Below are 23,259 nucleotides of genomic sequence, written 5' to 3' on the forward strand. Positions count from 1 at the left end.
ATGCGCGCTGCCCTGGGGCCCAGGCTCTTCCCCACGCCCATGCGGCCCCCCAGCGCCGCGCCGCAGCCACTGATCTAACCTCCCCCCGGAGACCATCGTAGGCGCGGTGCCAAGCAGAGAGGGGAGGGCGAGACGGAGGGGCAACCTCTTTGGGACTAACTCATGAAGAACAAGGGTGCCAAGCAGAAGCTGAAACGAAAGGGAGCCGCCAGCGCCTTCGGCTGTGACCTGACGGAGTATCTGGAGAGCTCAGGACAGGATGGTAAAGTGCCTTCTCCCCCTTTCCCCCACCCCCCACCGCTTCTTTTTGTTTCGGAGCAAGAGGGGGAGACTCTCGTAGGGCGTGTTGCATTCAATTCACAAGTTAATGTATTCCAGGCCTGTGCGCTTGTGGTACTTTTTTTAAACAAAAAACATATATGATTCCTAAGGTGCATAACGCTGCCACCCCGACGTGCGGAGGTTATGTCACTCCTTCCAGTTGTGTCACACTGGCCGTTAATAGGCGGCGCTGCCACACGTCTGACCGGCTACTCTGGGGGGGTGGGGGTGAGGGCGTGAGAGGTCCTGCTCCCAAAATTTGGATGTCGGAGGGGAAGGATGAGGGCTGGACCTGAGGGATGCTGTGCAGTGGGCTTCTCTGGGCACATAATTATGACTGCCTTAGGTGTCCCTCCAGGGCTCTCCAATTTCGTCCGCTCACATCTTTTTTTATTAATGTGCTGGAAGGCAGGGGGTGAGGTGGATCCTGGCTGGGGGAGTGGTTGCACAAACATTTTCTGAATTTCTGAACTGATGCCAAATATATAGTACATCCCTCCCTCCCCCTTCCCAACCCTTCAGACCCTTTACCTCCTCTGGGCCTTCAGAGGAGCATTTGGTGTGTCAGACAAGAAGAGTGTTGTGAAAAGGTCAGAGGGCCTTGATTTTAAAATAGTTTAGGGCATGTAAGAGAATAGGAGAGCCTCTCTGTTTTCAACGTCAGATTGGAGAAAAAGGAATCCTCCAGAGTAGAGACAATTTAAACATTTGTTGGGGGGAGGGTGGAAGAAAACAATCTAGAATAGAGTAATGGCATTTGAGGTTAGAAGTTTTTAATCATAGGAAAGTTGGGGAAATTGAGCATTAAATGACTCCTTTTGTAAGGTTGACTGGCCCTGCATTTATCCATGACAAAAAGGCCTTGTCTTCAGAAACTTCAGTGAGAGAAGAAAAAAATCCACGATATGGGCCTTGTGTTTATACATAGATAGATACAACAAAGGGGGGAAACTGAAGGGCTAGCTGGGCAGAATAATTCTGCCTCCAGGAAAGTAATCTCAAAAACTATTTGATTAGCTCATATCAAATGTGCATCTCAAAAACAGAGCAGTGCTTTTGTTTCTATTTCTTTTTTTTTTTTAAGACTCAGCACCACCTAGTAATTTGCAGTGGTGTGATATTCCTGTGGTATTCTTGAGTTCAGAGGCTGCCGTGTCTTTAGGACAAATGAATGGCTTAGTTATTTTACAGCTTGAGGGACCACAGGTTTCAAAACTGCCTCTTTTAAAACTGGGACACAACAGAGTCAATTCATTTAATCCCATCCAGCAATCTAGAGAGGTAGATTTGAAATAACATCCTTGAATTGATTTTTTTTTTTTTTTTGAGAACTCCAAGTATGCATCTTAACCACTACCATCAGGCATTCAGAATGAAATGTTTTCCTCCACCTGTTTTTTAACAGGGGGACTTCAGGGTCTTGTCCCGGTTCACTTATGAATGTTCCCACCAAGTGGATGTTAAACTCTGGGCCCTCGCTCCAAAGCTGAGAGGTACATGGAGGTGCTTCTTAGCCCTCCCCTGTTCTGACCATGTCACAGATCCTAGAATAAGCAAAGAATCCCAGGGTTCTGTGAAGACACCTCAGAGGCAGCCTTAAACAGTTCCTCTTTCACTTGATTTATATTTTGAGTTTTCTTATATGTTTTGTGTGGGGGGGAAAAAAAGAGAGGGGGATACTGCTTAAAGAAAAACAAAATGTTAAAACCAGTACCCAGTGCATCCCGCCCTAGGGAGAAGGGGGGAAGCCCAGAGAGGTAAACTGACCTGCCTAAGGTCATACAGTCAGTCATGAAGGATGCAGAGGTCTCTGGCCCACTTGGCTCCTTTCCCCTCCTTGGCTTCCTTGTCTAGGCCAACATTCTCCTCTAATGATTTTTTTTTTCCCCTAAATTGAAAGCAGACAGTCCTGCCCCAGAATCAGCAAGCTTTCAAGGCTGACATACCTGAATAAAGTTCAGCTTTGAAAGAGAAGGAAACTGACCCACTTAATGACCCACCATTATTGTGCCGCGTAGGAATTAGGCTTGCCTAATAAGCGCTTATGTAAAATGAGAATAATTAGGATTTCTTCTCTCATATCTAGAACTAGTCAGGCAGTTGTCTCATTTTCTTTAGAGGGTAGCATCAATAAATAGCATTGAGGCTAATGGTTTTCTCTAAAACAATGTGTCCTCCTCATGACTGTTCTGAAACAGTTTTTCCCCAGGAAGGAAAAACTGACTTAGGCAGTGTTCCTTTACCCATGACCTTGGAAGTTCAGCCCAGAATGCTGAGGGTGACAAGTAACTAGGATCTAGAAGGCTGTCACAAAACTAACATTGTGCGTGCTGAGTCACTTCAGTCGTATCAGACTCCGGGCAAACCAATGGTCAGTAGCCCGCCAGGCTCCTCTGTCCGTGGGATTCTTCAGGCAAGAATACTGGAGTGGGTTGCCATTCTGTCCTCCAGAGGTTCTTCCCAACCCAAGGATCGAACCCCAGTCTCCCCTGTCTCTTGCACTGGCAGGCGGGTTCTTTAGCACTGGTGCCACCTGGGAGCCCCAAGACTAACATCACAGTTCCTCAGACTTTGGAGGTCAAGGATGGAATGAGACCGAAAAAATGGATTCAGGTCTGGGTGTACAGGGCAGAAGGGAAGAATGGAGATGTGGGGGATCCAAGAAAACCCCTGTGTAGGGGGGAGAGGGAGGGAAATCTCTGAGCTGGGGTACAAGACAAAGCTGGCTGGTGACAATTAAATGTTCTCAGGTCACCTGAACATGGGGAATTTACACCCCTGGACTGAACAGAGAGGAAAAATGTCATTCACGTCTGCAATTTGCTGTAGCCGAGTCCTGCTGCATTCAGTTAAACACACCTGATGGGGCAAGATGTTTAGGTGACAAATAGGTGTTCATCTTTGAGCAGATGTTGCTTGGGGCCAGTTTCGTCTTTAATCTTTAGGAGCCTGATGAAAAACAGAAACCTTTTCTTAGAAAACATTCACAGAGACATACACATATAATGTCCTGTGTACAGTTTCTGTGGGCATCCACACAGATGCCAGATTCAGATCCTGCTGTTGACTGTCCCCAGCTGCAGACAGAGCTGATGCAAATGGCCAATTTCCCCCTTTTGCGTCTATGGCCACTTTTCTCCAGCCTGGTGCGAACACCCGAGAATGGGATGAAGTTGCTCCTGGCCAGCCTGGCCAGCTTTTCTCTCACCTACCCTCCAGCACAGTGGCTGCTGCCCCAACCCCCAGCTCTCCCCTGGGAACCAGGTAATTTTCTCCTCCTGTCTGGAATAGAGGGAGAAGATCATCCCTTTGTCACTGCTGATGGTGAAAATAGTAGTTTTCTCTACCTCTCCCCTCTGGACCGAGTGCCTTGGGTCTTCACACAGTGCCTGGAAACACTGGGGCCAGGAGTCAAGGGGCCAGTAAGAGAGCATTACAGGAAAGCTGTCTTCTGCCTCTATTCTGATCGCACTCTCAGATCTGAGGGCTTCCTCACTCTCCCCAACAATCTCTGCCATCTGACTCACTCCTGGATAACCACTGTCGGGGTGGTGGTTTGCCATGATGGCAGCACAATAGAACCATGTGGGGAGCATTAAGAAAAGTTGATGTCTGGGCCTCCTCTCAGAACAATTAAATCAGAATCTTGGTGCATGGGTATGTTTTAAAAGCTTCCTCGATGATTCTTATGCAGGAAAAGTTGAGAACCACTGCTTATAGTGCAGGGATTTATAGATCATTTAGTCTCTGGATAAGCAGCCTTGACTATTCAGAAGGTGCCCTCTGAGTGTTTGATAAGAACATTGTTCATGAAGGTTTTTTCGAGTTCTTATCACGTTGAAAAAGAATATGTACTGATTTAATGGATGTGAGTTTGAGCAAACTCCGGGAGATAGTGAAAGGCAGGAAAGCCTGGTGTGCTGCAGTCCATGGGGTTGCAAAGAGTCGGACACAACTTAGTGACTAAACAACAATACGTATGTGTGTGTATTTGATTTGGGGAATTCTAGAAGGTTCATAATAAATAAATAAACACCCATTACGAAATAAAATTTTCAAGCTTGATGAGAGTAAGATGGCCCTAGTACCTCAAAGAACAAGGATAAGGCAGTGAGAACTTTGAGGTGTAGTTATTCTAAGTGTACTTCTTAGGCTAAGTCATTCTCTTACTTTGTTCATTCACTTATTTAACAAACAGCTATACAGTGCTGTAGAGGTATGGTGAAAGAGAAAGAAACAGATACCCCAGCCTCAAGAAATTTACAGTCTCAGGGATGTGAACAAACTTTCAGAAACCAATGGCTTTGAAGTTAGTTGTTATAACTGAAGGAGAAAATGCAAAAGCTCTTATCTTCGATTAAACAGACAAGAAACCCAAACATAAACAGGACAAAGTCTGAGCAAGGAAGGTGAATGTGTTCAATAGAAGATTTAACACTGAATGGAGAACCAGGACAAGGGTATTCCATTGGCTTAGTGGTTTCCTTCCCAGCGTCTTGCCTGGCACATCATTATCACACCTTCCCTAGCTAACTGTCCATCCTTTGGGTCTCAGCTGCTTCTGGAAACCTTCCTTGATCCTCCCAAGTCAGGTGCCCCCTGCTGGGGGCTTCCAGTAGGAGTTCTGGAAGCATGCTGCCTAGAGCAGAATCCAGACTTTGCCTGTTCCCAGCTGAGTGACTGTGGAGCAGGCTACTTATCCCCTCTGGCTCTCCCTTTCCTTGTTTGTAAAATGGGGATAAGGGGACTGATGTGAAGAGAAATGAGTTACTACGAGCAAAGCACTTAGAAGAGGGCATGCATAAGGTAAGCTCTAAATGTAGCTTCCCTGGTGGCTCAGTGGTGGAGAATCTGCCTGCCAGTGCAGGAGACTCAGGTTCGATCCCTGGGTGGGGATGATACCATGGAGAAGGAAATGGCAACCCACCTCAGTATTCTTGCCTGGGAAATCCCGTGGACAAAGGAACCTGGCAGGCTGCAATCCATGACGCGACTGAGCAATTAAACAACAACAACAACAAATGTAGCTATTGTCATCATAACATTGTAGATGTGCCCTAAATAACCACATACTATATATGCCATGACCAAATGAATGCATGAGGGCTCCCATGAAACGAATCAATGATATGGTCTGGTAAAGAATCTGCCTGCAATGCAGGAGACCCCGGTTCAATTCCTGGGTCAGGAAGATCCGCTGGAAAAGGGATAGGCTACCCACTCCAGTACTCTAGCCTAGAGAATGGTTCATGGGGTCGCAAAGAGTCAGACACGACTGAGCGTCTTTCACCTCACTTTCAGATGGGTTAATTAATTACCAACAGGGACAGGAAGCAGATTGGTTGCCCCACTAAGCAGAGAGTTCACAGAGGGATTTCCCAGAGCCACTGGGGAGTGGAGCGTCAGTAGACAGTGGTGGGGGAGCAGAACGTCAACCTGAAACTATAGGGCCCTGAGAAAGATCTGAGAAAGATACCCTGTCACTCCCAGAGCTGCAGGGAACTGAAAGAGAAGTCCAGTCCTGGAGGTGGAGCTTGTGGAGACGGAACAGCCACTTCCTGGGCTTGCGTTTGGAGAGGTATCCCCAAATCTGGGCTCTCACAGTGAAACAGGAAGAACTAAACGAGGCGAATTAAGGCTTTTAAACCTGAAGCAAACTAACTGACAGCATGAAGCCAAACTAAGTAACTCTGTATGGTCTGGATGTGGCAAACAACCCACCCAGAGGATGGAAACAACCATTCCACCTGCGTACATCCCTCCCCCCTGCCCACTGTCCAGACCTCTGCCAAGAGCCCCTTGACCACAGGCATAACCTTGCCCTTCCTCCACCCCATGACCCCCACTGGCAGCTGCCTAGATGCCTTCTAACCTCAGAGACCCAGGCCTTTAGACAGTTAAGGAAACCCTTGGTCCCGTTGCCCCAGACCTGCCCTGGAGCCCAGTGGACCATCTGCTGGGGCAGAGGGAAACAGGTTGAAACTAGAAACACATTTTCCCGCAGACGATGCTGTGGGTGGTAGATTATCTCCCCAGTGCCATTAGAGCTGTGTTTTTTGATGCATTCTTTTTCTCCCCGCCTCCCTTAGTCCATTAGGCATCTGTGGGCTATCCTGGAAACTTTCTTCTGTGGGAGTGGGACCTGGGGAAAAATACATAAATTCCAGAAGCTGAGCAACCAAGGCAGTTCTGAATCACTTGTTGAGGACCAGTTGTCCCCGGGAGTCACTTCACTGCAGAAAGTTTCCTGGGATTTTGTGGCAGAGGGTGTGAGAGGAAGACAGGGCTCAGAGGCCCAGGACTCCATCTGGGGATGAGAGGTGACACCCAACTCCTCTTCATTAGATATTGCAGCTAAAAATGTCTGGAGCAAAGTACCCATAGACCCTCAGGTTGGGACTCCCTGGTGCTTCCTCCAGAGCAGGCTGCTCAGGGTGACTTGTACCCCGCTACCCCATCCCTGGTTTCAGGACTCCACTTCCCTCTGTGTGGTTCCTTCACACCAGTCTTGAGGCCCAGGAACACGGCTATGCTCGCTCTTTTGGTTTTCTGGTTTTTTTTTTTTTTTTCTTATTGCTTGTCCTGTATTGAAGCCAAGGTGGCATTTTTTTTCCAACTCATCATCACACTTCCAGTTAATTTTCTTTTTACTTGCGGGTGCATGTCCCACCTGATCTTCTGTTTCTTTTTTATGATCCTGTAATCGCCACGTGTCAGTTTAATGAGTTTTGGTGTTTCTCCCTCAAAGGACCGTCCTTGAGTCCTAATTAAGGTGGGGCCACAGCCTGATAGAACTTTAGGCCATCTAAATCGCACCGCCGCCCTTGTCCCTCTAATCTGCACCACCACCACCCCTCCCCATGCAGTTTTAGGTCAGGCTTAAAATAAAGGACCCCTGAGGAAACATCCTGATTTCAATTTAGAAGAGAATAGATACTGGGGCTAGATTTTTAAGAGCAGCTTTTTGATAAAGATGAGAATGTTAGGCTTCTAAAGGGAAGAGGAGGAAGGAGAGAAGGAACCCGGAAATGAAGCTGAGCCCCAAATCACAGCTACTTGTTATTTTTATTAGTGGAATTACAATCTACATTGTTTGTTTACTATGTGCCAGTCACGATACATACAAAGTAATATTTTCAAAATCTGTACAAATTCGGATGTTTTCCCCCTTTTTATAGCGGAGAAAACTGAGATCCGAGAGGTTAAATCACTTGCCAAGATTATTGAGATAAGAAAAGCAGAATTTAAATCAAGATCTGTCTGACTCCCAAAGCCACGCATGGTCTTAGGCACAAACACAATTTCCCAAAATAGCATATTTCATAATTTGACATTTATGTCATAGTTTTGTCCAAAAAAAAAACCCCAAAAAACTCTGCGAAAAGTGGCCTTTTCTCGCTTGCATTGTTCTTGCCCCAGCCTAGGTCTGGAATAGTAATAATAACAGCTAACGTTTGCACAGCACTTCACCCCTACCTACTTGCTTTCAAGTCCAGCCAGGCCCCACCTTTTCCTCCCAGGCCCCTCCCTGACCACTGCAGCCACAGTCCTCCTTCCTTTTTGGAACAGCCCTTGCCTGAGACTCAGAGGCACCCAATTTAGCCCTCATTCTCCTCCTTACCCTGTTTTCTCTCTGGCTTTGTGTTTACAAGGCCGTGAGCTCTGCTAAAGGTGGGGGCCTCGGGCAGCTCATGCAGACTGAGGAGCTCGCTGGCCTCCCCCAGGCCAGCACACCGCTGATGTTTGGTTTCCTCCTCAGGAAGCCTGAGAGAGCCCTCCTAGGAAGCTCAGGACCTGGGCCATGGCTGCCGTGCTGCTGGAATATGAGGAATCCAAGACTGTCCGAGGTTCCCCACAAGGGCACAAAGCTCCTCGCAGATAGAAACAGATCCAGGCTTTGCGCAGGGCGCCCTGGAAACATCACCTTTCCCTAATGCCTTGCCAGTCACTCATTGATATGAACCACCTTCTTGGTGGGGTCTCAGAACCAACTGAGTTTGTAGGATCGAGTGTCAGGCACTCTTTGTTCTAGTTCAAGTGTGGCTGATGCATATCAGGCCTTGGGGCTATCCCCATGACCTGATGCTGGCCAGTATGATGCCCATGATCAGTATGCCTCTGGGCCCTCACCACTACCCCCAGAGGGTTGAGGGGAAAGGTCACCCTCCCCAAAAGCAACTTATACCAGCTCTTGCTTTACAGACAGCGGAAAACTGTTTGACATATAAAGCAGCAGTCTGGCAAACTACAAATCTGTAGCTTTTAAGAATTGAGCTAATTTGTGTAATTACGCATATTTCTTTCCCTAGCTTTTTTCATGTTTTTATTCAGAAGCCATCTTATATGGGGCTTTCAATTCAATGCAACAGATATTTAATGGGACTCTAATATGCTAGACACTCTGGGGTTCACAAAGATGCTCTCAAGTTGCTCTCAGCCTAGTGGGTTGTGTAAGACAGGGAAACAACCAAGTATGGAGGATGTAAAGAACAGACTTTTGGACTCAATGGGATATGATTGGAAAGAATAGCATTGCAACATGTATATTATGACATGTAAAATAGATGACCAGTCCAAGTTCGATGCATGAAGCAGGGCAACCAAAGCCGGTGCTTTGGGACAACCCAGAAGGATAGGGTGGGGAGGGAGGTGGAAGGGGGGTTCAGGATGGGAGGACACGTGTATACCTGTGGGTGATTCATGTTGATGTATTGTAATTATCACAATATTGTAAATAACTATCCTCCAATTAAAACAAATTTTTAAAATTTTTACCAAAAAAATGTACTGAAAATGAAATGAGGGCTCTACAAAAGCTGCAAGAGAAGATGTTAACATGCAAGGCAGCTGAGTGAAAGAAAACTATGAGTGGGTTGTTTGTAAAGGGAAAAAAATCAATAAAACAATAAACATCATCTGACCGGTGAGGAATGACGGAGATGTGGGGAGATAGAGCGGAGATGTGGGGAGATAGAGCGGTTGGTTTCTGCAGACAGGAAGCCACATGGCTTTGCCTGATACTTGTAATTGGTCACACCCTCCTGAGCCCTGGGGGAGAAGATGCTGAAACTGTGGGAAAGGTAGTTGAGAGTGACTTCTAATGGCCAGGCTTGTAAGGGGAGACCCTGGCTGGGGGGTCAAGCTGTCTTCAGTGGCAGCGAGTGATCTACCATCAGGAGAAGGCACTATGGCTGAGCACAAGCGTGGCAGCTGGTTTGGCTGTGTCTGTGCCCTGCCCAAGAGCAGGGGAGTGGAAAATTCTGTTTAAAGGGAAAACTCATAATGTTAACTGACCACCCTAATTGTGTTTCCTGCTTAATCAAACAGTATGGCATAAATGTGCAACCTCAGTCTCTCCCCACTGTGTGTCAAAGTTCTTGTTTTGCCCCCGATTTTATCTTATTTTTTGGCTGAGCCATGCAGCTAGTGGGATCTAGGTTCCCCAACCAGGGATTGAACCCTGGCCATGGCAGTGAAAGCTTGGAATCCTAACCATTCGGCCACCAGGGAACTCACCCTCCCCCATTTTATATATGAAGACCAACTCAGAGGAGTGAAGCAACTTGCCTAACATCACCAAGCTAGGAATTGGGAGAACCAGAACTCAAACCACGTCTGCCCGACATTCAGTTCCCTTTCCACGGCTTTGTCTCCTCTGGACCCAAACCGCTGCAGTTATGCTGGCAGTAAATCTGTCTGATATGCAGAGTTCATTTACCCATGCACTGTCAAGGTGATAAGTTCAGTAGGATTTAGTTCGACTACTAAAACTGCTGGCATCCCCAGTTTTTCGAAGTCAAACATGTAGGTTCCAAATGGCAGGATTCTAAACAGAGAGCATGCCCTGTTACCATAAGTAGCCCCTTCCACCACTGCTTTCCCATCTGTTTCCTGCATGCTGAGTATTATTGGGAAACAATGATGTCAACTCTTCCATATAAATCTACACCTCCCTGCTCACCCCTCCCCTACAATGCATATTTTTGTTCCTCTTTCTGGCTTTTGTCTTACTGTTCTGTTCTTTAAGACTCACGCTTTTTGGCGTCGATTGTTGGCTTTCTTTTTAATAAAGTTTTAGCTATTTAAGCTGCATTGTGGCCTTCAAAGTGCACATGCGTTCTTGGGTCCATATTTGGAAAAGGCTTTGTTTGGCTAACAGCTAGAGTATGGGCCTGTTGTTAGTGAAGAGAAGCCATTTTGCTTTCTGGAAAAGCAAAAGCTGGATGCAGGGTTCTGAATCTGGCTTAGAGATGAGGGCACAGACCCCACTCAGGGGCTCTTGGGAGCTGCATTTAGCTGTTGGACCCTGGGCAAACAGCCTGCAGCTGAACATACCCACTGAGTAATCTGTATTCCCTCACCCAAACCTGACTGTCAAACAAGACGTGGTTTCTTCAGTTCCCCCATTTTTTTTTTACTGCCCCTAAAGTCCACTTTGTTTCAGAAAGGAATAGGGGAGCTGTTCTGGAGGCAGGTGGGAGGGAAGAGTGTGAGTTGTGAATTCTGGGTTTAAGAATTCTGGACCTCTTTTTTTAAGGCTCTGGTAATGATACTCAAACTCTATCTGGCATTAAGTTTGACTAAAATTGTAGTGTTTAATTAAAATTTTAATCAAAAAGTTTAAAAATATTGGTCAAATTTTAGTGCACTATTAGGATACTATAAAGAGTATTAGAGATACTCCTTTAATTTCCTTTTGAGCGCCTTGAAACAAAATAGACCTGTAGCAAAAGTTTCAGATGGGCGTTGCGTAGGTGCTGCAGTATTTGGGTCTGGGGAGAACATGCGACTCCTCGGAATGAGTTCTGCAGAGACAGGGCTGCCAGCTGTAAGTGCGCCTGCAGATCGGTGTTCTGAGGTCAGCCCCTCAGAGACTCTGCTCTCGGAGGTCTGAGACGGGACCTAGGAATCCACATTTTTGCAGATGAGCTCCAGGTGATTGTGGTATCTTTGGCCTACTGATCTCACTCTGACTAGCTTGTAAAAAGCAGCTAAATGAAACCACATGATTTTTTTTTTTCTTTACACTTTTTATATTGCCCCAAATTTCAACAGTGAACATGTATTTTTTACTACTTAAATTGAGAGGAAAAATCTTTTAAAACTATGATGGGAATGGGTTGTCTTGATTCATTGAATTTTTCATGAAGCCATTTTGTTCCGGTCCTTATTTAAAAGAATAATCTTCATAACGTCTCAGTTTGGTTTCCTGCCTTGATAGTTGCAGGCTCATGAAATCAGTTAACCTCTCTGAGAAGCAAAGCATGTAGCAAAGTGGTTAGTGTGTGGCTTTTGTGCTGATAGTCTGCCTTGGTTCAAATCTCAGCTCTACCCCATGCTAGTTTTGTGATTATGGATAGGTTACCAAACCTCTCTGTGCCTCAAGTTTCCTTGTCTGTAAAATGGGGTTGTGAGAATAAAAGTGGGTATCACACAGAGTCATTGCGAGGATTAAATAGGCTAGTGTACTGCCTGGAATTTAGTTAACCTTCCGTGAGCATCAACTACAGTTATTTCCTTGGTGATTAGAAATCTTAACCTGTTTCAGCCTCATTACTCAGAATGTGGTTCCTGAGTAATGCTACAGACTTTCAAGTTGAGAAGGAGCTGAGAACAAATATTCCAAGGCCCCTATATACCCCTAGGAGCTGCTTCTTCTTTTTTAAAAATTCTATTATATACACATATGGAGAAGGAAACGGCAGCCCACTCAAATATTCTTGCCTGGGAAATCCCATGCACAGAGGAGCCTGGCGGGCTATAGTCCATGGGGTGGCAAAGAGTCCGACACAACTTAGTGACCAAATAGCAACAAACAGATATGTGGATAATTATTTATTTTCTTTGGTTGAATGCATAAAAATGCTAGTTTTTAGATTCTTATCAGTTGATAAATATTTCTGGATGGGAATGTGGTAAAATTTCTAAATTGAACATTTCTTTAGTAATCAGAGAAAGAAAACAATTTAAAAACAAAACTGGAAAGAAATAAAATGAGGGTTATGGGTTATGGCAAAAGGCTGTAATCATAGTGACAGCCCTCCGACCTTCTACTTTTCATCTGTATTTCAGGAGAGTTATAAATCTGGCAAGTGAGTCTGTTTGGGTCATTGATGGAACAGGGTAAGGAAGGGTTTTCGCCAGCCTGTATGACTTTTCACATATGTCTGTCTCTTTGCTCCACAGTTGCATTTTGACAGTTGTCTGATAATCTGGCTCAATTTTAGGCTGTATGAACAGCATCTTAGGCTGTAGAGTGTGTACGGACTGAGGGACCCACACTGCACTCTTAACAAGTTGGATCCAGCAGGGAGTCTGTATTCATTTCTCAGTGCTCCATTTGAAGGTGGAAACTGATTCACAGATGTATATTGAGGAAGGTGATCAGGACGGTAAAGTTTAGATGTTTATTACCGCTCGTGTCCAGCAGGGCTTCCCTGGTGGCTCAAAGAGTAAAGAATCTGCCTGTACTGCAGGAGACCCAGGTTCGATCTCTGGATTGGGAAGATCCCCTGGAGAAGAGAATGGCTACCCATCCAGTATTCTTACCTGGAGAATTCCATGGACAGAGGAGCCTAGCGGGCTACAGTTCATGGGGTCGAAAAGAGTTAGACACGACTGAGCGACTAACACTTTCATGTCCAACAACTGTCATAGTTTCTTAAATTGTCTCTATCTTTGAGTAGAAAGAAAATGAGCTCCTTGAAAACTGACCATTCTCTGTTTATCTGTGCGTTAGATGTTTGCGGGGCTCGTTCCTTTCTGGAGGCTCTCAGGAAGACTCTGTTTCCTTAACTTCCCCAGCTTTGAGAGGCTGTCTTCATCCTTTAGCTTATGACCTCTCATCACATTACCTTTGGCCCCTCTGCTCCATCCTCACCTGGCCTTCTGTCTGATCTCCTGCCTCTGTCTTATGAAGACCTTGTCCCTACATCAGATAAACCAAAATAATGTTATATCAAGATCTTTAGTTTGATCACATCTGTAAAAACCCCTTTCGCCATATGAGGCAACATTTACAGATTACAGGAATGAGGACTTGAACTTCTTTGAGGAACCATTACTCAACCTACCACGATCTTTTTTCCCCACAACATATGGTCGGCTCCACAGATGTTAATAATGTGAATGAAGGGAATAGGGTAATGATTGCGAGAACGGAGGAAGAGATGGACCTCAGCGTTTTCTCAGCATTTACCACACACCAGGCAAAGGGTCAGCTGGGACACACAGATGAACAGGCATTGTCTGTCCCTGTGGGGCTCACAGTCCCGATGCAGGAGGCAGACACATTCTCTACTGAGTCTCACACAAACCACCGGAGGAAGTGGATGTCATTAGTTCTGACTCAGAGAAGCTAGATCTTCTAAGATGAATGGAATCTAAGTAGTCCCTGCCTGTCCCAGACAGGAGGAACAGCATAAGCAACGGTGTTGAGGTGTGAAAGAGTGGCAGGATCAACATTCTGAAAAGAAGAACAAAGAGAGCGACCTGCCTGCCTGGATGAGGTTTACAGGAACGAATGGCTTATTCAATGAGAAGTTTAAATCTTCCAGGGAAAAAAAGAGTGATAAGGGGAAAAAAGTGATAGACAAATGTGCCAGCGTGTAAATTCCAGAATGAGAAAGGAAAAAGAATCTCAAGCCTCATTTAAAGTGTGCGTCCTTTTTGCTGTTTCTATTGTTGCTGTTGAGAAAAAATTGGGCCCCAGACTAGGAATAAACTTCCTCCACGTGGAGGAAAAGTGAGGTGCACCAAGCAGCTGTAACTCAGGCTTTCATAGTTTATATCATCTATTTATTTTCCATCTTGGGAAATTTCACTTCTCTCTTGTCTTGTGCATGATAACCAGAGTGATGTCTGACATTTCAAATCCAAGTTTTATTTGACATGAAAGTTTCTGTAACATTTGTTCCCACCTGCCTCCGGGTCACATTTCTGCTGGAGCCCATCTCTTTTTTTCCTCCAGCTTTCTATTCATCTTTTCTTCCTCCAATGTAAGAAACCACAGAGCAGACAGCAGATCTGTCATTCTTAGCAATTCTGCTCCCAGGTGGCGTCTTGAGCTTGGCCCTGCGAGCTCCCATTCCCTTCCTAGCTAGGTGCTCCCACTCAGAGCGGTGTCTTCTCCCACCCGCCTGGGTCCCCGAATCGGAGACCTCAGCGTCCCCTGGAGGTGGGCCTCCCTGTCCCATGCCTGCCTTGCCCTTGCCAGATTCCCGAACTCCAGAAACTAAAAATATACTTCAGTCTTTGCTTCCCCTGCTGGCTGGCGCTCAAACTGATTTTGTCCCTTGTGACTGGAAAGCAGAGTCCTAGAAGGGGGTGAGACTGGTGCGTGGTCAGCCGCGGCCTGAGAGGCTCCTCCCAGACTTGTGTTCACCGCGGACTGGGGACATCGCCATTCTTTCCCTGGGCTAAGTCCTCTAGCTGTGCTTTGCCACACCCCGGCTCCAGGGTGGAATGGCAGGAGTCATGAAAAAAAAAAGTGCAGGACGCGATTTTCATGAGGAATAAATACCTCACACAGGTGCGAGCTATCCTTTTCTCCTAAAATTAGAAAAGTAATTGTTTAAAAAATTCAAATGATGCAGAGATTTATGAAGTACAGAGTCCCTTCCTACATGGTTGCAGTTCCATTCATCAGTTCACAGTCTGGGCTGGATTCCTCTAGACCAGTTCTGTCTGGAGAACTTTCTCACTGAGGGAAATATGCTCAGTCTACACTATGCAATGTGGCAGCCAATGGCCCCATCTGGCCGTTAGCACTTGAATGTGGCCAGTGCTACTGAGGAACTGAACTTTAGCCACATGTGGCTCATACTACTGTATCAAACAGCACAGAGACCTTTCTTTGTGTACATACTAAACAATACACACAATGAATGATTCTCTTTGGTTGTTTTCCCACAACTTTACAACATATATATGTCCTGAAAATATGCTGTTTTAAATAACAGTAGATCTTGGAGAACTATCCATTTTGTAATTATAGTTCGATCTCACTCTTTTAAATCACTGCATGGGATTCTGTGGAACGGATGGTTTTTCAAATTATTTTTTTTGGCTGTGCTGGGTCTTCACTGCTGCACAAGCTGTTCTGTAGTTGCACCGAACAGGGGCTACTCTGTAGTTGCAGTGTGCCGGCTTCTCATTGTGGGGGCTTCTCTTGTTGGGGAGCACAGGCTCTAGGGCATGCAGGCTCATGGGTTGCGGTTCCTGGGCTCTAGAGCACAGGATCAATAGTTGTGGCACCCAGGCTTAGCTGCTTCATGGTATGTAGTATCTTCCTAGACCAGGGATCAAACCCATGTCTCCTCCATGTCAGGCAGATTCTTTACCACTGAGCTTCCAGGGAAGCCCTAAAGTTAATTTTTTTAAAAATCAGGTATCACATTCCTGTAGTTCAAAATGTGAAAGTATATAAAGTGGAAGTCACTCATCGTGTCTGACTCTTTGTGACCCCATCGACTATACAGTCCATGGAATTCTCCAGGCCAAAATACTGGAGTGGATAGCCTTTCCCTTCTCCAGGGGATCTTCCCAACGCAGGGATCGAACCCAGGTCCCCCACATTGCAAGCAGATTCTTTACCAGCTGAGCCACAGGGGAAGCCCAAAAGTATATAAAGGATATAACAAACAAAATCTCCCTCCTATTCTTGTCCTCATCCTTTCTGTTTCTCACATGAGAAGCAACTAGTGTTAATTTCCTTGGAAATCTTTCATAGATATTCTGTGCATATACAAGCAAATATACATATTTTTTATAAAATACCATAATTAATTTTTCTAATTTATTTTTATTGTAGTTCATTACAGTCTTGTTAGTTACATATATATATATACATTCTTTTTAAATATTCTTTTCCATTATGTTTATTGTAGGATATTAAATATAGTTATTTGTGCTATTCAGTAGAACCTTGTTGTTTTCCATTCTGTATATAAAAGTTTACATCTGCTAACCACATCCCCCATGTCCATCTCTCTCCCAACCCTCTCCCCCTTGGCAACCACTAGCCTACTCTCTATGTCTGTGATTCTGTTTCTGTTTTATAGATAGGTTTGTGTCATATTTTATGTTCCATATATAAATGATATCATTAAAATATCATAATTTATTTGACCATTTCTTTACACAGAAATCTCCCTCTTTTTACAAGTTCCTATAAGGCTTCTCTTACTGTCTAAATACTGATGGGTTGATTTCGTATTTATTGAATATGTTGTATGGGCTATGCATCACTTTCATTGACCATTTCTATTATCTATAACTTATTGAATATTAATACTGCTTCCCTTTGCTTATGATGAAGGTAGAATTTCCTAGCTCAGTTATTTCTGATTACACTTTAAACTTGTTTTCCAGTCTTCCTGAGGGACGTTGGTTGGTCAGCCCATATTCTGTCGCTTGGGAGTCCAGGCCCCAGGTTAAGGCTGAGGCTGGCAGTAGGGATAGTGAGAAGCTGTTTGCTGGCATATTCATGGCGTCTTGATCACAGTGCTCTGTTCCTCAAGCCAACCTGGCCCAGGCCGCAGAGACCCAGGAAGAGCCGCAAAAGCAGGTGAAAGGGAGGTAGCAGCCTAAACAGAAGCATCCTAAAGTTGACCATCTATAGTTGTGCAGAAACTAAGGCCTGAGGATATCTTAAAGCAGGATTGAAATTAGTTATGACTGTAGATTCTTACAGTGGGCAAAAAGAGAATGTCTTGATGAAAGCTTGCCATCAGTGTTACTCAACTAAACCTTTCAGTGACTTCTCAGTGCCCTCCAGACGAACATCAACTCCATAAGTACCAGCAGGGTTTACCAGCCCATCACCTCAGACACCTGTGTCCTCTGAGGCCTCAGTGGACACCACCTCCCAACCTGAGCAGGTCCCCGGGCCACACTGTACTTCTCGTGGTTCCTCAGAAGTGTTGTGCGCCTCTTCCCTCAGGTGTTTGTGCATGCTCCACCTTCTGTGTAGCTCCTCTTTTTAGCTCCACTTCAGTTTTGCCAGCTCCAGCCCATCCTCTGGGTCTCTGCTTGGTTGTCTCATCCTCCAGGATGCCTCCCTCGTGCTCCCATCGTGCCCTGTACTGCCCCAACACTGTTCTTATCACACTGAGTGTACCACTCTCACCCCTGCCGTATCCTCGCCTCATTCTTCTAGCTGACCCTGGATCAACTCTGTGAGGCCGGGAACTGTGTCTCCTGGTTCATTATTTTACCACCAGCCCATAGCACAATGCTTATCAATGTGTGTTGAATGAGCGGATGGATCCAGGGAAAGGCAATGTGTCTTGGGTGTGTGGTGGTGGGGTGAGGATGGAGGGTGTGTTCTGCCTGGGTATTTTGCACGTGTGTACCTCTGTCCTATGTCTGTGGATCAAAGTGGAGACTGTGGAGGTGGAGGAGGAGCAGCTTGAGCTCTGGTGGAGTTTAGAATCAAGTCTTCATTTCACAAATGATGTCCTCTGGTTTTGGGCAAGTCATTACACTCACTGAATCTCGATTTCCTCATCTAAAAGACAGGACTGAGAATTTGATGAGATAATACATGCAAAGGGATTTTAAAATGGAAAACAAATACCATAATTATCCTGCAGCTTAGACACTGGTGCTCAGAAAGGGCTGAATGACCCCAAAGGCTGTATTTACTGATACACTGTGAATCTGGTGCCGCCTCGTAGACCTCACCCACAGCCATATTGGAAGGAAAAATCAGAAGAGCTGTTTCCCTTACGTGACCCTCCCCCACAGCCTGTGCCTCTCTCAGCCCTGCCAGCTTCAGCCACACACTCCCAGCACAGGTACTTCACGACCTTGCCGTATGTCATGAAGGTGCACCCTGGGGCTCCAGTGGCGCCCTGGTCACTCAGCACCAGGATCAGCCTGGACCAAGGCAGACACAGAGATGAGTGAACCAGACGCTAACACGTCATGTTTGAGCTGAAAGCATCTTAGGAAATCGCTCTCCAAACCTCTCATTTAATTCATAGAGAACCTGGGACCCTGGGGAGTATGGTCATTTGCCCCCAAAGATGCAGCTAGCCCAGTGAGGTTTTCTGGCTGCTTATTGGTGTTGGCCACAAATCACTGGGTCAGTGTGTTTCTCAGAACCATCCAGCGTCAGGGATCTGAGATGGGAAAAGAGGCGCAGATGGTGATGCCTTTAGGAGAGAAGGAGGATTCGTAAGACCACCTCACAGCTTGAGGAAAATACCTCCTATTATATAGCTGGTTACAAGAATGACACATAATTGCTGTCATAGAATGGTGTCAGTATTTAAGTTTAAAAGCTTACAAAACAGCATATGAAATACATGTAATTCCATTTTGGTAACTATGTATGTAAGAAAAATCATGAAGGAATATGCTCAAAATATTAACAATGGCTTTCTCTAGATGAATCCTTTTCTCTTTCTTCTGCATACTTTGCTGGTTTGCTGTGTTGTCTGACTTTTTTTTTGTTTGTTTTTTAATGATAAATACGTACAATGTCTGTACTTTGATAAAACAATAAGGTATTTTCATTTTTGTAAGAGTAGACATATTATCTAAATTATTTCAGCTTTCTTTACTCTGATTTTGTGTTTGATGATCAGACATCTTTTGTCATCTGTAGCTTACTCTCCTGTGCAAGGCCCTCATCTATATAGAGCCTAGACCTAATTCTGAATTCCTATGATAAATGGTGAAATTGCCCTTTGACTTTACAAAGTCATCCCCTCAGAACTTGGTTTCAGAGAACAGATCACTCTCAGATGAACTGGCCAAATTCAGGTTCCGATTCTGCCAAGAAGACAAAGAGCCCCACCTATGATGACTCCACAGAGGCCCATGCACACACCCTTTGAGGGCCTTCCTACACATCAGCTGGACCCACAGTTCTTATAGCCACTGTTTGGGCTTCAGGGTAAAGCAGTCTTGGGAACCTTTGGCAGTGAATCCCTGAATCTCCGACATGGGGTGAGAGCTTCAGTTTGAGGTTGTGCAAAAGTATGGCTGGCTGCTCTGGCCACAGGCTGACACTCCTAAGAGACTTACATGATACCAAAAGAGTGTGAGATAAATTGGGGGGGGTGGGTTGTAAAAGTGAAGTTCGAACTACCGGAAGGACAGAAAACCTGCCGAGATTGCAGGGGACTGGGGATTGGGGATTAACTAACCCCTAGATGGCACCTTACAAATGATTGCACCAAATCATCTCTTATCCTTCACAGCCCTGAGAGTAAGATGAAGCAGGTCACTGTTACACCTGCTTTCTCCAAGGACACAAAACTAGTCACCCCAAATCTGTGGCCTTTACTTACTACTCACTAGGATGCAAGATTTATGTACATCAAGTTCATGTTTAAAGCCATGGCTTGGGTATCAGAAGATCCAGGTATTTGTCATGTGACCTTGTGGGATTCCCTTCATCTTGCTGAATGTTAGCTTCCTCATCTGTAATTTGGGAATAATAATACCTGTTCAACTTGCCCCACGGGTGGGGATATGACAAGACAATGGACATGAAAATAGTGTGCTTTGAAAATAGTGAATTGCTGAAGGATTGTAAGGGCTTCCCTTGTGGCTCAGCTGGTAAAGAATCTGCCTGCAATGCAAGAGACCTGGGTTCAATCCCTGGGTTGGGAAGATCCCCTGGAGAAGGGAAGGGCGATTGTAAAGTATGATTAATTTCCCAGTGTGGTACTGAGGGATATGTGTTTGTGAGTAACTTTTTCTAAACAAAATTGTTATTTTAGGACTGGATAAGCTTAATACAGCCCACAACAATCCAGTAACCCCCAGTCAGCTCCCTAGGAACGCAAACCTTCTATTTTCCCACCCCTTGACCTGCTTTGGGTAGATTGTCAGCTTTGAAGATAAAGTAATCAGGTTTCCAGGAAACAGAGGCATCCTTGGCCAGCTGCTTCTTTTCTCTGGATCCCCTGGGTTAGAGTGGGCTTGGGTTAGGGACTCTTCCAGAAATAGTTGCCTGGAGGACCACCATATTTTAATCCTAAGCGATTGAACTTGCCTGCTTATTTCAAAGGATATTTAAGTACAAATAACTTTAAATCTGTGCTGTGCTTTTCGCATAGCAGGGGCTACTGGAGGGAGGGAGGACCCCTCCCACCAACACTGTTTAAGCCAGAACACTCTGCTTTCTTCATTGCCCTTTTTTTCTATGCTTCAGGGTGAAATTTATCTAAACAAAGCACTTCATGCTTTAAAAAAAAAAAGTCTGAAAACCTCTACTACTTAAATCTGCAAATCACCAAACTATCTCATGGTCACCCACCCAGCCAACTATTTACCTCCCATGCCCGCTCCTGACCTCACTAAAACCTCCTCTCTGACGTCTGCTGCCCTGGGTTTGCTCTGGAGCCCTTCCTCTGGGCAGTCCAGGTGTCATGTTGTGTCTTGTTTCGTTTGGAGATAAGACGTTTCACAGAGCCTGCAGAATACATACGCAAAGCCAGTTCTGAGAGGGGGTCAACTCTGATATGTAATGTGCTGTTTTATGTTTTATATTTTCAATGGAAACAGTAAAGAAATGAGGCGGCTGGCCTTATTGACACTTCTCTAAATTTCTATGAGTAATCCTTGGCCTTTTCACCATTGTGGGACTTCCCTGGTGGCTCAGATGATAAAGAATCTGCCTGCCATGAGGGAGACCAGGGTTCACTCTCTGGATTGGGAAGATCCCCTGGAGAAGGGAATGGCTACCCACTCCAGTAGAACTGCCTGGAGAATTCCATGAACAGAGGAGCCTGTCCATGGGGTTGCAGAGAGTCAGACACGACTGAGCAACTTTCACTTCACTTTTCTTCACTTTTTCTCCACGGTGGATAGAAATGTTTCTTATGTGAACACTGGCAACATAGAATACTTTCTGACACTACAGGTGAATGTTTGATGAAAGAGAGGAAAAAAGGAACGGTGATAGGAAGGAAGAATGAAATTGGAAGCTGGTACAGAAAAGTAACTTTAGAATTTTTAAAGTGGCCAACCTAGGTTGAAGTCCTGTTTTTGCCAGTGATGTTTTGTGTGACATGGAATAACATATATCAGTTTTTGTTTTTTTTTTAACGTTTTATATTTGGCTGTGCTGGGTCTTCGTTGCTGCTCCGGCTTTCTCTGGTTGTGGTGTTCAGGCTTCTCATTGCAGCAGCTTCTCGTGTTGCTGAGCACAGGCTCGAGGCATGTGGGCTTCACTAATTGCAGTGTATGGGCTCTGTAGTTGTGGCTTCCCAGCTCTAGAACACAAGCTCAGTAGTTGTGGCACACAGACTTAGTTCCTTCTCTGCATGTGGGATCTTCCTAGACCAGGGACCAAACCCATGTCTCTTGCATTAGCAGGTGGATTCTTTACCACTGAGCCACCAGGGAAGCCCAGTATATCTGTTTTTGTTGTTGTTTAGTCGTTAAGTCATGTCCAACTCTTTTGTGACCCCATGGTGTATAGCTTGCCAGGCTCCTCTGTCCGTGAGATTTTCCAGGTAAGAATACTGGAGTGGGTTGCCATTTCCTTCTCCAGGGGATCTTCCTGACGCAGGGAGCGAACCCACGTCTTCTGCACTGTGGGAGGATTCTTTACCACTGAGCCACCAGGGAAGCCCATATCCGTTTCATGAGGATAAAAATATTTGTTTCATAGACTTCACAGGGATGCTGTGTGGATGGCTGAAACCACGAATAGGAAGGGACTTTCAGATTTCAGTTAAGAGCCCATTGTTTTTCCCCAGCTGAAGACTCTATCATCATTTTTTTTCCCAGTGTTCTTTGAACAGATGGTTTGAAGGACTAGGGTCTTTCCCTCTTTCATTTTAATTTTGGAGCTTGAAACTAAACCCAGCTGTTTCTACAGTTTTCAAATGCTAGGTCTCAATGGTTTTTCACCAGGTAGAATTTAAAATTGACAAAAACTACCTCCATTGGAACTCTTGAATAATGATGAGAATACAGATAACACTACTAAGAGAGGGGTTTCACTCTAATCTTTTAAAGAAATACATCACCTAATAATTTGAATTTTGCCTTGAATGTAACTTTTCCACTCTGCCAATGCAGGTAAGATTGATTTTGCATGAACCTTGCATTATTTAGAAAAATGAAACATTTTACTTCATGATTAACTAATTTAGTTTCACAGGGCCTAAAGAAATGATAGTTTCCTTTTTTCTTGGCTAACATACCAAATTTCCAAATGAAACAGATTATTTACATATTTTATTTAGACTTCTTGAGACAACTAGGACTTTTTTATACTTGCGTACTCTTAATTAAATGCTGTCTCTCATTTATTACTTACTTTGAGTTAAACATTCAAATCTCTATCTAAAAGATTTTAAATCTAAGCTCAGCTGGTGTGGAGTAGTAAATTCAATGAGCAAATATTTCTGGGAAGCAAATGTGAGAAGTGATGAAAACAAGCTAAGCTACATTCCAGTATTGGATGGACATCCATCTCTTGGTCCAACAACATGCCTGTTGTTATTATTTTTTTTACATACAGGTCACATTGCTCCCCCAAAAATGCCTTTTCAAAATAAGCTATGCTGCTGATCTAGTCTATCTTGGGACTCATTGTTAAAAAATTCTTCCCTTCTTTGGGGCAATACCAAACAAACATTAACAACTGTGGAGCAGATGTTCCAACTGAAGAAGATTCCAAAGCTGGGCTCAGACATACCCCGACCAGAACCTCAACCACAGAGATTAATCTTCTGGTATGGGTGCTATGAGATAAAAGCACCTTCTGGATTTCAGCACATATTTTTATAAAACATACTCTAGAAGGTTTTTTTGTTTGTTTTAAGGACTGAAAAGACCCTGATGCTGGAAAAGATTGAAGCTAGGAGGAGAAGGGGACGACAGAGGATGAGATGGTTGGATGGTATCACTGACTCAATGGACATGAGTTTGAATAAACTCTGGAAGTTAGTGATGGACAGGGAGGCC

At 44.9% G+C, this 23,259-nt stretch overlaps 1 protein-coding gene across 1 annotated transcript in view; it reads left to right on the forward strand.

Moving 5' to 3' along the window:
• The first annotated feature begins 6 nt into the window (after positions 1 to 6).
• Positions 7 to 23,259, forward strand: part of ARHGAP31 (Rho GTPase activating protein 31) — a 120,862-nt gene continuing 97,609 nt past the window's right edge. Inside the window, exon 1 of the mRNA XM_010845367.1 lies at positions 7 to 262. Coding sequence (XP_010843669.1) covers positions 163 to 262 — 100 coding nt within the window. The 5' untranslated portion in view covers positions 7 to 162. The remainder of the gene's footprint in view (positions 263 to 23,259) is intronic.

The sequence above is a fragment of the Bison bison genome, unplaced genomic scaffold, assembly GCF_000754665.1.
Source record: "Bison bison bison isolate TAMUID 2011002044 unplaced genomic scaffold, Bison_UMD1.0 scf7180017864215, whole genome shotgun sequence".
Lineage (NCBI taxonomy): Eukaryota > Metazoa > Chordata > Mammalia > Artiodactyla > Bovidae > Bison > Bison bison.